This window comes from Mandrillus leucophaeus, unplaced genomic scaffold, assembly GCF_000951045.1.
Source record: "Mandrillus leucophaeus isolate KB7577 unplaced genomic scaffold, Mleu.le_1.0 Scaffold604, whole genome shotgun sequence".
Taxonomy (NCBI): Eukaryota; Metazoa; Chordata; class Mammalia; order Primates; family Cercopithecidae; genus Mandrillus; species Mandrillus leucophaeus.
Window position 1 is genome coordinate 890,888 of NW_012106520.1, and position 15,009 is coordinate 905,896.

At 40.2% G+C, this 15,009-nt stretch overlaps 1 protein-coding gene across 1 annotated transcript in view; it reads right to left on the reverse strand.

Moving 5' to 3' along the window:
* The window catches only part of NUP133 (nucleoporin 133kDa), a 67,970-nt gene that overhangs the window by 41,264 nt on the left and 11,697 nt on the right, over nt 1-15,009 (reverse strand). The window contains exons 7-12 of the mRNA XM_011999849.1: nt 14,065-14,220; nt 13,675-13,745; nt 8,167-8,314; nt 5,695-5,842; nt 4,583-4,740; nt 2,377-2,468 (exon numbers count right to left, since the gene is read on the reverse strand). Of these exons, the coding sequence (XP_011855239.1) occupies nt 2,377-2,468; nt 4,583-4,740; nt 5,695-5,842; nt 8,167-8,314; nt 13,675-13,745; nt 14,065-14,220 (773 nt within the window). The remainder of the gene's footprint in view (nt 1-2,376; nt 2,469-4,582; nt 4,741-5,694; nt 5,843-8,166; nt 8,315-13,674; nt 13,746-14,064; nt 14,221-15,009) is intronic.

Below are 15,009 nucleotides of genomic sequence, written 5' to 3' on the forward strand. Positions count from 1 at the left end.
GTGAAACTGTCTCAAAAAAAAAAGAAGGCCACGTGAATGTAAGGACAGCTACGTGACAATGGAGGCAGAAACTGGAGTGACACATCTACAAGCCAAGGATTGCCAGCAACCACCAGGAGCTGAGAGGTGAGGACAGATCCTTTCCCAAAGCCTTCAGAGAGAGGGCTCTGTTCATGCCTCGCTCTCAGACTTTTGGCCTCCAGAACTGTGAGAGAAGACACTTCTGTTGTTTGAAGCTCCTGGTTTGTGGTGATTTGTTACGGCAGCCACAGGAAACAAATCTAACGACTAGTCACTTGCTGCATTATCATTTACATTTTGAGATGCCACAAATCTGACAGAATTTTCATTACAGGATAAACTTGTGAAAGATAAAAACTCATCATTTCAACCAAGATTTTTGAAGACTGAACCATGTAAAAGAATAAGATTAAAAGAACACAATTTTAAACGGAAACAAAAAACTTGCCTAATGATGCCCCCTTCTGGCGACAAACTAAGCTCAGTAGATCATGAGACACAGAATGTTAGAACTGTAAAAGCACTTCGGAATCTGTTGTCTCTGTGAGTGAGCCTTTATGCCTCAGATACCAGTATGAGTGGGATTATGGAATCATGGGCTGAGAACTGGGGGAAATGAAGGTAGTAAACTCAGCATATTCCTTCAAAACAAAGATCTGACGATAAACTAATGATCTTTAGCCATTCTAACTCGCTCCCCACTCAACACTTCAAAAAGGAAGAAATACAAACAGAATGGCAGAAATGTTCAGCAATCTGTCCAAAGTTTCCCACAGCTAACAACAGGCAGCGCATGGGGGCTGGATCACCATTTTCCTGAGTATTTATTCAAATGTGAATTTGCCATACCTTTTAAGGAAAGTACCAGAATACATAAGCAGAATACATGTCTAAGATAAACTGAAATCTGCATTCGCCTTAAACCCAGAAGAGAATTAGAGCAGCAAGTGTGACCAAGTGAGGACAATCACTCCCCACCCCATACACGCATCTGCTTAGGCACGCTTTCACTACAACTGGACTTGCTCTGGCCAACAGGACACTAGCAAACGCCATCTAAGCAAAGACTTAGAGTGCTTGTGCAGTGACACTTGCTCTCTTGCCACTCTAGAACCCTGTGATACGTGAATAAGCCCAGGGCAGCCTGCTAGTTGAGGAGATGTCACAGAAAGTAGAGAGCGAGCTGGCCAGCCAATGGCCCAAAAATGTGAGTACGGTAAAGAGCAGCCAGCCCAGTAGCAGACCAAAATGAGTGAGTCTACTCAGAACAGTAAAACTACCCCCCAAGCCCAGCCCCAAGAGTCAAACTGCAGAATCATCAGCTATGTTAAATGAGTCACTAAGGTTTGTGGTGATTTTGCATAAAGCAAAACTCAACTAATAGGCCAGGTCTAATTCTTTTGCTTTTTTTGAGACAGGGTCTTGATCTGTCACTCAGGCTAGAGTACAGCAGTGTGATTATGGCTCACAGTAGACTTGGCCTCCTGGGTTCATATGATCCTCCCAACTCAGCCTCTCTGAGTAGCTGGGACTAGAGGCATGCATCACCATCCCCACTAATTATTTTTAAACTTTTTCTTCGTAGAGATGAGGTCTTTCTATGTTGTCCAGACTGGTCTTGAACTCCCATGCTCAAGAGATCCTTCTGCCTCAGCCTCCCAAAGTGCTGGAATTACAGGTGTGAGCCACTACACCAGGCCATAATTCTTTCATATTACCAATAAAACTTTGTATGCGGCTGGAAGTGGTGGCTCACGCACTTTAGGAGTCAGCCTAAAGTCAGGAGTTTGAGACCAGCCTGGCCAACATGGTGAAACCCCGTCTCTACTAAAAATAAAAAAAGTAGCCAGGCATAGCGGCACACGCATGCAGTCCCGCATACTTGGGAGACTGAGGCAGGAGAATCGCTTGAATCCAGGAGGCAGAGGTTGCAGTGAGCTGAGATCACGCCACTGCACTCTAGCCTGGGTGACAGAGTGAGATTGTGTCTCAAAAAAAAAAAAGAAAAAAAAAAGAAAACTTTGTAAGCAACTTATTTGCACCTTAACATTATTCATAAAAGATGCTTGCAAGATGTCTTCATGATCACCATTTTTAATGGTATGTTGTTTTGCATGAAGTGGAGAGAGTATGTTAGATCCCGTGTTTTTTTCCCTAGCCTAGCTAGCTGGAAACCTCCCATGGCTACTAACTTCAGAAGAACAGTCTATTAAAGTGCTAAAGCTCAAAAAAAATTCTCCTCTTGATAGCATCATTCCTCCAACTTGCTCCCACCAGTCAATAAATAAGTAGCACATGTCAGTAAAACATATCCTCACACATAAAATAATCCGTAACTTAAAAAACATGTTATACCTGCAGTATTGCAGAAAGGCAGCTTTCAGCAACTTGATTTTATCTTCCTGGGCTATAGTTTCATTCTTTGTAGTGGTCTCAAAAATCATACTCTGCAAAATAACAAAGTATAGTTTAGAGGTAAAGGCATCTGAATATTCTTAATTATTGGACTAAAAACTGTACCCATCCTATGACAGCAACTCTGCATATACACAAGTGGTTTGCCATATTGTCTGTACCAGGGGTATGCAATCTTTCGGCTTCCCTGGGCCACACTGGAAGAACTGTCTTGGCCCACACATAAAATACACTAACATTAATGATAGCTGATGAGTTTTAAAAAAAAATTCATGTTTCAAGAAAGTTTACGAATTTGTGCTGGGCTGCATTCAAAGCCATCCTGGTCCACATGCAGCCCATGGGTCGTGGGTTGAACAAGCTTGGTCTATACCAGTCATTCGTATACTTATTGAAACACTATAAATAGCACCAAATGATCAACCAGTCATACAAAAAAGGTACAGGTAATTCGGAGATTATGCTGTAAGTAAAACAATTTGGAGATTTCATCACAATTAACAGAATCTTTTTATAGGTTTGCTCTTACACGACTCACCACCGTGTATACTACCTAAGCATAATGGTTGATTACAAATTTAAACAAGGATTTAGAAAAATTTTAAAGAAATGGAACACTAAAATTGCTTCAGAATGTGTAACAGTATTACAATAACCATACAATTACAAAATAACCAAAGTATTAATCCTTTTTGTGAAAAAAAAAAAAGTAAAGAATTGTTACTTTCCTTTAAAACTAGACTCAATCATTTTAATTTTGAATTATAGAGGTAGTCTATATATTTCACACACTATTCAAATGGAAATTACCCCAAACAGTATTAATTATTTTTAGTCTTCTGTAAAAGAATGATAAAAACCTCATGGATGGGATATTTCAGGTTTCAAGACAACAGGAAAAAAAATTGGTAATTTTTACCTGGCTATTCCTCTCAAAAAAATCATCCCAGAATAAAAAGAAACAGAAATACAAGTTCCATGGAAATATCTGTGATTCTAACTACAACAAAGGAAGACAGAAAGCAGAAGGAACAGGAAATGGCAGCACCGACAGGAAATGAGGCCACCTATGCATGGTGCAGGGACAGCTCCCGAGGATTTGAGGACCGTGGAAGAGAGAAGTTCCGGGATGACAGCTGTGCAGATGGAAGGTTTGTGGAGACTTGACTTTGGGAAAAACCACACTGAGGGGCACTCTACAGAACTCCCGGAGTGTGTAAAAACATTAAGTCACATATGAAAGGAAAGTGAGAAAATATAAAATGAGGTCATGATACACTCCAAGAGTCACACAAAGTTGTATAATAAAGGAAATGTAATCAGTATTTGGCTCAGCAAACCATAAACAATATTCACATTGTCATTACAATGGAAAAAACTTATGTTAGAATGATAAAGGCAGAGGAAGGAGTATAAGGTAACCCAAAACCTCATTTTCTATAGTAGAAAATCAACAGATGAATCAGGAGACAGGAATATATGTACATTACTTAGATATATGGAGAAAAATACCAGAATAAATCACTAAAAGGCTTAAACGTAGTTGCTTCAGGCAAAGAGGACAGAGGGGATGAGGAAGACAAGAACTAATGTCTGCATTGTTAAGTCTTTGAAACTGTCTCAGTGTTGAGACCATTTGTATAAAATAATCTGATAAAAATAAAAATTAGGCTGGGCATGGTGGCTCCATGCCAGTAATCCCAGCACTTTGGGAGGCTGAGGCAGGAGGATGCTTGAGCCCAGGAGTTTGAGACCAGGTTAGGCAGCATAGGGAGATCCTGTCTCTACAAAAAATAAAAAATTAGGTGAGACGGTGCATGTCTGTAGTTCCAGCTATTTGGGAGGCTAAGAGGGGAGGACTGCTTGATCCCGGGAGGTTGAGGTGAGGCTGCAGTAAGCTATGATTATGCCACTGCACTCTAGCCTGGGCAACAGAGTGAGACTCTGTCTCAAAAACCAGACCAAACCAAACCAAACCAGGCACCTACTGGGAAGTCTGAGGCAGAACGATTGCTTGAGGTCAGGAGTTAGAGGCTGCAGTGAACTATGATTGTGCCACTGCACTCTAGCCTGGGTGACAGCGTGAGACCCTATCTCTAAAAAATAAATAACATAAAAACTTCAAAATCTTATAGAATCACATTACCTCATTGTTTGGTCCAGCAAATGAAGATGTTAAGGACTCTTCCAGGTCTTCTGCCAATATGGACACATTTTCCCGTGAAGTAATAGACACTAGTCCACTGTTTCTAGAAAAAATGATAGGAACACCACCACAGGCACCAGCACCTAAAACACTATCTCCTAAAAGAAAGAAAAACATAGAGTCAAATACATTTAACAAGAACAACAAAATGCTTTGTAAAACCTACCACCCTGGGCAGAAAATCATCTTGATGATATATTAAGCACATTTTTTCCTTTACAGTATTATTCCTACTTCAAACTCATCCTTTAAATCCCAGAATCAAATGTTAAGAACCGGCTGCTATTTGAAGAAGCAGGCTCTGTGTCTTTCAGCTTTAAAGACAATAAAAACTAGCCTTGCCAGAGAGCAATCTAGTAAGCCAAAAAAAAAAAAATTATTCATTCTGCAAAACTCAGAAGAGCTTTTTCAATCCTGTGGAGTTCTCTTGCTTAATTCTGACTTTAACTTACCACATCAGTCAACAGGGACTGAAAAAAAAATAAAAAAGTCTAAGCCTACCTTGCGCCTTAGTAACAGCCTACCCACCCTCCATCAAGGTTCTTGTGCTGGGACTAGAAAACCTGGGTTCCATGCTGTTAAACCTGGGTTCCATGCTGTTGCCTACCTGGACTCTGTCCTCTGCTCAACCCCTTCAGCTAAGTATCTGCTTGGTTTCTCTTCAATCCTGACTGGCCCCCCTGCACGAGTCCAGCACCTGAGGCTCTTATCCAGGGGTGTGGAAAAGTTAAAGAGCATCAACTCAGAATAAGTCACTTTTACTAACTAGGAATGAGCAATTACTTCTCTTGGCATTAGTTCTTTGCTTCTTGGCATCTTCTCCTGGAACAAATGTTACTATTTTTGCCTGTAAATATAATAGTTTGGAAATTCTAGTACCCTTTTGGTTTCTTAGTAGGGTTGTCACTTCAGCTGCTGTAGTTGTGGTATGAAATGTCTCAGAGTAACATTTGAGGGCAGCATGCTTGAAGTGACACTCAGGGAAAGAGAAAAAAAGCACTCAGAATGACTAATGAGCTCACCAATCATGCTTTCTAAAACTGCTACCATACCTTGTGCATTAAAGACAATTTTCTCCTGGGGAAGAGAAAATTTCCCAGTTCCTGTGGAGCACACATAGACAGCACTTTCGTTATACAGATAGGCAGTCTGGTTTGAAAAGTTTGGGACCGTCAACCGACACAAAATCAGGTCTTCAGACTGAAAGTTAAATTTAAGATTACATTTAACAAAAAGTAAAACAAAAATATTTGTTTGTATGATTTTTTAAATTCATTTTTGTACATTTCATAAAAATGATAAAATAATCCACCTATTTTCTTTCTAAAAATCTACCCATGAGATGATTAGCAAAACGTTACAAAGTTTATAAACATCAATTAGACATATATTTTGTTAACTTGCTTATTTTTTAAAAATTTATTTATTTATTTATTTGAGACAGAGTCCCACTCTGTTGCCCAGGCTGGAGTGCAGTGGTGCAATCTTGGCTCACTGCAACCTCCGCCTCCCAGGTTCAAGCGATTCTCCTGCCTCAGCCTCCTGAGTAGCTGCGATTACAGGCGCATGCCACCACACCCAGCTAATTTTTTTGTATTTTTAGTAGAGACAGGGTTTCACCATGTTGGCCAGGCTGGTCTCGAACCCCTGACCTCAGGTGATCCACCCACCTCAGCCTCCCAAAGTGATGGGATTACAGGCATGAGACACCACACCTGGCCTAATTTGTTAATGTCCAAAATTAACAAATTTTGAAAACATTTCCATGATGATGACTATAACTAGAAGCCTATGACAAATTCAAGGGAGAAAATGAAAGCACTAATTCATTGTATTAAGAACCGGCAATTTTTTATAAATGATCCCTGATAAACAAACATTTTGGTTCTTACCTTACTGGCAAGATATTAATGACAAGAAAACTTAGTTGATTTGTTTACATATAAAATCAGAGGCAGAAATACAAATAAATCTCATTAAATAAAATTAGAATATGCTAAAAATAAGCTGTTATTAAAGAAGTAATTTTATAGAAACATTAAATGCGAGGTCCTAGAATTGTTTTTTAATCCTCAAATTCTCTTTATAGTCTTCTGCCCTGGCTGAATTTTTTTCTAACATTGAGCATGTTTTCCACACTGCATAATCAGAACACACGATAAAGTTTATTTCTGTTTGACATAAAAGAACAAATCAAAAGATTTTCTTACAGGATTCAATTAAACAAGTCATGTTAAGAGTAAGGATTAAAAAAAAAAAAAAAAAAAAGTGAGGATTTAAGCCAGGAACGGTGGTGCACACCTGTAATCCCAGCTACCTGAGAGGACTGCTTAAGCCCAGGAGTTGGAGGCTACCATGCACTATTGACGGACCTGTGAATATCACTGCACTCCAGTCCAAGCAACACAGCAAGACTTTCCCTCTTCAAAAATAAACAAACAAGGATTTAACAGAATCAGATACCATGTAAGAGTAAATAAAATAAATTTATAGATGTTCAGCTTTTTCTTCATGAATATCTGTTATTAAACATGTTTAATTGCTATTAATGAATTTAAAATTAGAAAGGCTGTCTTTCAGTTGTTTAAAAGAACTTTGATGACTATGTAACACTGCTGAATACAAACATAATCTTGCTTTGGGTAAAAAGGGGGATTTTTCTATAATATGCAAAGCTCTAAACCAAACCCTAAATCCTACCAGCTTTCTTCTTTTCTTTTTCTTCTTTTTTTAGGATGGGGTCTCACTATATTGCCTAAGCTGGAATGCAGTGGTTATTCACAGGTGTGAACATGGCACACAACAGCCTCAAACCCCTGGGCTCAAGTGATCTTCCTGCCTCAGTCTTTTGAGTACCTGGGACTACAGGTACGTACTCATCATGCCCAGCGTGGTTTCTTCCTTACTTTCACCCTGAAATTAATCAATACCTTCTTTCTACTTAAATACAGAGATGACAATCCCTCCAAAGACCTAGAGCAGAATAAACAAACTGCTTTCTGCTAGTTGTTTCCATTCTAATTTTCCTTTAGCCAAAACTAAGCAAAAGAACAAGCCTGAGATGGCAAAGAAAATGCAACAATGTCTAGAAACAAGCTATTTTAAAATATTGCCAAGCCCTGCAGATGAAATCTGTCAAGAAATTTGACCCTGAAATGGGCCGTGCATCGTGGCTCACGCCTGTAATCCCAACACTTTGGGAGGCCAAGTTGGGGGAATCACTTGAGATCAGGAGTTCGAGACCAGTCTGGCCAACATGGTGAAACCTTGTCTCTACTAAAACTATAAAAATTAGCTGGGCGTAGTGGCACACGCCTACAGTCCCAGCTACTCGGGAGGCTGAGGCAGGAGAACCGCTTGAACCTGGAAGGGGAGGCAGAGGTTGCAGTGAGCAGAGATCAAGGCACTGCACTCCAGCCTGGGTGACAGAGCAAAACTCTGTAAATAAATAAATAAGACCCTGAAATAGTTAGAAAACTATTCAACATATTATTGCTTTGTAATTTAACCAACATAAATCTTACCTGAAAAGGTGGATTATATTGAGTGACTTCTACAGTAACTGCATCTGACATTTGGCAACCATTATCTTCTATTGTTATCAGAGAGTAATAGATGAGACACGGATTGTCTGCTGAGTGCCATGCTGCTGCCAAAATCACCAGCCCATCACTAATCAATAAAAAATAAAGATGTAAAGCCTCCCTAAAAAACAACTTAGGAGTTTCCTATAAAATTAAACATGCTTCCAATAACCTAGCAATCCCATTCGTGGATACCTATACAAGAGAAAATTAAAAAACAAAAACAAAAAACCAATAACTATGTTCACACGAAAACCTGCGTACCAATGACTGTAGTGGCTTTATTCATAATTGCCTAACACTGAAAACAACCCAATGTCTTCCAACTGCTGAACAGCCAAACAAACGGTGGTATCTCCATACAAAAGAATACTATTCAGTAGTAAAAAAAAAAAAAAAAAACCAAATGAATTTGAAATGTATTATGCTAAGTGACAGAAGCCAGACTCAAAAGGCTTTACACTGTATGTTCCATTTCTGTGGCATTAAGCAAAAGGCAAAACTATAGAGACAGAAACCACATCAGTGGTCTCCAGGGGCTAAGGGTGGATGGAGGGGTCGATTACAGAATGGCACAAGGGAATCTGGGGGGTTATACAACTGTTCTGTATTGATTGTTGTGATTAAATGACTAAACTATGTATCTGTCAAAATTTGTAGAATTAGGGCCGGGTGCAGTGGCTCACGTCTATAATCCCAGCACTTTGGGAGGCCAAAGTGGGCAGATAACCTGAGATCAGGAGTTTAAGACCAGCCTGGCCAATGTGGCAAAGCCGTCTCTACAAAAATTAGCCAGGCATGGTGGCACACGCCTGTCGTCCCAGCTATTTCGGAGGCTGAGGCAGGAGAACTGCTTGAACCCGGGAGGCGGAGGTTGCAGTGAGCTGAGATCGCACCACTGCACTCCAGTCTAGGTGATAGAGTAACACTCCATCTTAAAAAAAAAAAGAAGAAAAAAAATTTGTAGAATTATACACTAAAGAGGGTAAATTTTTTACTCTATATAAATTATAGCTCAATAAACCGGACTTTAAAAAAAAGATCAAAACAACTATCTGATCCAGAGATTAGCAAAGTACAGCCCTCCAGTGAAACTGATCTCAAACCAGTTTTTATAAATGAAGTTTTGTTGGAAGGCAACCATACACATTCATTTATGCATTTTCTAGGGATGTTTCATGATACTATTGGTGAAATAGAGTACCTGCAGTAAAGACTATATGGCCACCAAAGCCTAAAACAGTTACTTTTGGCCCTTTACAGAAAAGGTTTGCCAATCCCTGATGTACTCAGTTATTTAAAGGTTACTCGCTTTTGTCCAGAGGAAAAACATTAAAAAAAAAAAAAAAAATTTACCACCAGGCGCGATGGCTCACACCTGTAATCCCAACACTTTGGGAGGCTGAGATAGGAGGATCATTTGAGCCCAAGAGTTCAAGACTAGCCTGGGCAACACTGTGAGACCATGTATCTCTAAAGTAAATTTAAAAGGCCAGGTGTGGTGGTTCACACCTGTAACTCCAGCACTTTGGGAGGCCGAGGTGGGCATATCACTTGAGGCCAGGAGTTCGAGACCACCCTGGCCAACATGGCAAAATCCCATCTCAACTAAAATACAAAACACCCAGCATGCTGGCATGTGCCTGTAATCTAAGCTACTCGGGAGGCTGAGGCATGAGAATCACTTGAACCTGGGATGCAGAGGTTACAGTGAGCCAAGATCATACCACTGCACTCCAGCCTGGGCAACAGTGTGAGACTCTAACTAAAAAAAAAATAATAATAATTTTAGGCCAGTCACAGTGGCTTATGTGTTTAATTCAAACACTCTGGGAGAGGCTGAAGCAGGAGGATCGCTTGAACCCAGTAGTTCAAGACCAAACAGGGCAACCCTGTCTCTAATGTTTAAAAATATACATATATATGTAAATGATTTTTAACAATCGGTTATGGAAATTTCAAACTGCTGTATATGTAAAAACAAACCATTTTGCATCTTAAAGCTTATTTGTCCCTTAAGTCTAGCAAACTTGCTGCCCCCAATAAATTAAATGGTTCCTATTTTAGCTCTTCTAAAACATCTAATACTATTACTAGCAACTTTTTTTGTTTTTTTTTTGCAGAGTTTCGCTCTTGTTGCCCAGGCTGGAGTGCAGTGGCGCCATCTCAGCTCACTGCAACCTCCGCCTCCCGGGTTCAAGCAATTTTCCTGCCTCAGCCTCCCGAGTAGCTGGGATTATAGGCATGCACCACCATGCCCGGCTAATTTTTGTATTTTTAGTAGACACGGGGTTTCTCCATGTTGGTCAGGCTGGTCTCAAACTCCCAATCTCAGGTGATCCACCCACCTCAGCCTCCCAAAGTGCTGCGATTATAGGCGTGAGCCACTGCGCCCAGCCCTATTACTAGCAACTTTCATTCAAGTCTCAGAAGTATTAAAAGGGTGGCAAAGCACCCTCTACTGACAATTAAAAACAAGAAACCAAGCAAGTAACTAAATGACATGACACTTCAAAGCAAGCAATCCTAGCACAGCTCTCATTTTCCTTCTTCACGGTTCTCTTCCCCCAGCTCCCCAAACTTTATCACTTCTGCTTGGACTCTTGAAAGGAATTCAAGAATATTGGTCCACATTATTCTAAGTGAAGTAACTCAGGAATGGAAAACCAAATATCATATGTTCTCACTTATAAGTGGGAGTTTAAGCTATAAGGACACAAAGACATAAGAATGATAATGGACTTTGGGGACTTGAAGGGGAAGGGTGGGAAGGAGGGTGAGGGATAAAAGACTACATACTGGGTACAGTGTACACTGCTCAGGTGACAGGTGCACTAAAATTTCAGAAATCACCACTAAAGAACTTACCCATGTAACCAAAAACCACCCCAAAAACTACTGAAATAAAAAAAATTTTTTTAATCAATTTTTAAAAAAAGAATATTGGCCCAAACTTGTAACATGTTGGCAGTGTCTCTCTCTCTACAATGCCAGGCTGGCCTAGAATTCCTGGCCTCAAGTGATCCTCCTGCTTGACCAGTTAAGTTTTTATGTAAGTATATCCAAAGTAATGAAGTTAAGGTTAAAAAAATTCCAAACTTTATATCTAAAATGAAGATATCTAAACTTTGTATTAGTAATCATCTAGTAAAATTATTTATTTATTTTTGTTTTATTTGTCTCAGAAAAAAGGTCTTTCTCTGTTGCCCATGGTAGAGTGCAGTGGTGGGATCACAGCTCACTGCAGCCTCAATCTCCTGGGCTCAAGTGATCCTCTCGCCTCAGCCTCCTGAATAGCTGGGACTACAGTACACGCCATCATGCCTGGCTAATTTTTTATTTTTATTTGCATGGAGATAGGGTCTCGTTTTGTTGACCAGGTGATCTTGAACTACTAGCTTCAAGCAATCCTCCTGTCTTGGTTTCCCAAAGTGCTGAGGCACCCAGCCCAGCTACTCACCGAAATTATAAGCTCAGATTGTAGCTCTGCCCAAATGGACAACAGATCAGTAGGTGTGAGTGACTATGAGGAAGACAGACACTATTCTTAAAATAAAGAAAACGGACCCATATGAGAAATTCTCTGTACGGTTCTGATCACGAAGCCTCAAGGACATAATAGAGTACTAACCGGATCATTTTGAGTAAAAGTGGAGAGGAAGGTCAAGGAGGATGAGGGCTGCACCTCACAGGGACCCCGCTGGTCAGCATGACACTGAGGGAGAGAAGCCCTGGGTGGACCCTGCATAGCAATTCCTAAGCATGTTTCTCATTCTCAACCCCATGTCTCCAGTTCAGAAAATTACATGAAAAATGTCTGCATGGCCAGGCGCGGTGGCTCATACCTGTAATCCCAGCACTTTGGGAGGCCAATGCGGGCAGATCACAAGGTCAGGAGTTCGAGACCAGCCTGGCCAACACAGTGAAAACCCGTCTCTACTAAAAATACAAAAATTAACCAGGAGTGGTGGCACCCACCTGTAGTCCCAGCTACTTGGGAGGCTGAGGTGGGAGAATTGCTTGAACCAGGAGGCGGAGGTTGTAGTAAGCTAAGACCACACCACTGCACTCCAGCCTGGGTGACAGAGTGAGATTCAGTCTCAAAAAAAAAAATAAAAAAGAAAAATGTCTGCATTATATGCCCACAGTGGGCTGTCCTAGCAGTAGTCCTACATTTCCAAAAGTCTGGTAAAGACAAATAAAAACAGGTAAACTGTATTTAATTAAAATGCTTACAGAAATTAAACAGTACTATTACTTTTACCTCTTTGATAGCTTTTATAAGGTTTCCAGACTGAAAAGGAGCCTACTAATAGTCTAAACAGCCCAACAGAGAGAAAAATTACACAAAGCAGTACAACTGCAATCTCTCTCCAAGGAACAAGTAGAATTCGTTCTACTAACCCAAAACGTGTAACAAGAACAGTAAAAATTACTCTAAAACTCATAAAAAATAGTCTTCAACTTCTGAGAAGTTGTCTTCTGAAGGATTACTAGTTATATATTTCGATTCATTATGAGCAATGTTACAAATGGTTTTTAAGTTCCATGTGACCTTGAGCATTCAAGTTAAATAGTAATATGGGATAATTAGCTTTATCAGACTAACCCGGGATCCTATGCACCACTTAGAGCACTGCTTCTATGAGGAAATTTACTCTGAGTATGAACTATGATAAAGTTCTAATTTGTACTAACAAGACAAAGCCTTATCCCATCCTTAACTCAGCATAGCCACAAACGTAGGCCGAAAGCTCCTTGAGCAACAGAGGGTGGGAAACATGTGCCTGATACATCCAATAAGAGAAAGATCACACCATGGGGCACCCACAGCAGTGGGCAATGACAGGGTCTCAGGTATCTCTTGGCAGTGAAGAAGAGAAGCTCTACTTGTAAGAGCAGAAAAGCTTTGTCTCTAATGAATGAGATACCAATGTAAGATTATACCATTTAAGGCTGACAAATGTCTCAATTTCCCAAATGAACTAGCATCACTCAATAAACAACAGCAAGACCATTCAGTAAAGCTTGATAGATAGCGTGAGAAGATCAGCATTAAAAGAACAGGCTGGGCACAGCAGCTCACACCTGTAATCTCAATACTTCGGGATCCTGAGGCAGGAGGGTTGCTTGAGCCCAGGAGTTCAAGACCAACCTAGGTGACATGGTGAGACCCTATCTCTACGAAAAATTTTAAAAATCAGACAGGTGCGACGGCACACGCCTGCAGTATAAGCTACTGGGAGGCTGAGGCAGAAGGATTACTTCAGCCCAGCAAGTCATGGCTGCAGTGAGCTATCATGGCGCCACTGTATTCCAGCCTGGGTTACAGAGTGAGACCCTGTCTCCAAAAAAAGAGCAGTGAGATTGCTCATCATTTTATAATAAACATCAACTTATTTTTTCCAAACTCTTATCTATGTTCTTTATGACAAATTAATTGCTTACCAGTTTTGTTTCAAGTCCAAATATTGAATGTTGACTCCTTCTTTAATAGCTTCATAGTTACTTTCAGATCCCTACATGAAAATATCAATAATGTAAGCTTGAGTGTAGGAATGATTTATTTTCACCTTTATACCCCTAGCACCTAGTGAAGTGCTTCACCCATAACTCAGTTGGTGAATGAATAATGTATACATTTAAAAAAATTGCTAAGCAAGTAAACCAGTACATTCCAATATTTCTAGAGATTGACTACCCCATTTCCACTTAATCTGATAACTACACATTATGTTGTTTATTACACTGAAATGTGTTGAAATAAATAATTAACGGAACCAGCATTATCATACAACCAGAGCGTGAATTACAGAGATGAATATTATTGTTTCTTACCCAAATAGCATCGGTAATGTTTTCCTTCAGGGCTCTATTTATATCCCAACTGTATGCATGTTTTTCTGAAGAATCATCTAATTCCCATTTACTGATGTTTGAACTTGTCAAGCTATAAAAGCTTGATCTCTCACTATCCCAAAGAACACTTGAAAGCTATTCAGAAAAGAAAAAGAAGTCAAATTCATAGATTAAGTTCTAATGTTAAGGAAATATTGTTTTAAAACTCAAATTTCACATATGTGATTAGTAATCCTAGCAGAATTCTTCCTTTGGGATTTAAAGAAAGGAGTAATCCTGGGCCAGGTGTGCTGTCTTACCCCTGCAATCCTAGTACTTTGAGAGGCTGAGGCAGGTGGATTGCCTGAGCTCAGGAGTTCAAGACCACCCTGGGCAACATGGTGAAACCTCATCTCCACTAAAATACAAAAAAGTAGCCGGGTGTGGTGGCACACGCCTATAGTCCCAGCTACTTGGGAGACTGAGGCAGGAGAATCACTTGAATCCGGGAGGCAGAGGTTGCAGAGGTGCCGAGATCGCACCATTGTACTTCAGCCTGCTGACAGAGTGAGACTCCATCTCAACAACAACAACAGCAGAAGTGATCCTGAAATAGAGTTGGAGGGCAACGTTGGACTCTAGAGGAAGAAGGAATAAAAAGTCATCCTCTAACATCGGAATGTAGATGACAAGTCAAAAAGAAGCAAAAATAAGGATTTTTTGAAAAATGAGGCCAGGTGTGGTGGCTCATGCTTATAATTCCAACAGTTTGGGATATCAAGGAGGGAGGCTCACTTGAGCTCAGGAGCTTGAGACCAGCTTGGGCAACATAGTGAGACCATGTCTCTATTTTTAAAAATAAATAAAAATAAAAAATAATGAAAAATCAGGGACATACAGCAGAGAGTGTTGAATGTGAATTTGTAAGTGTAGCAAGCAAGGGAG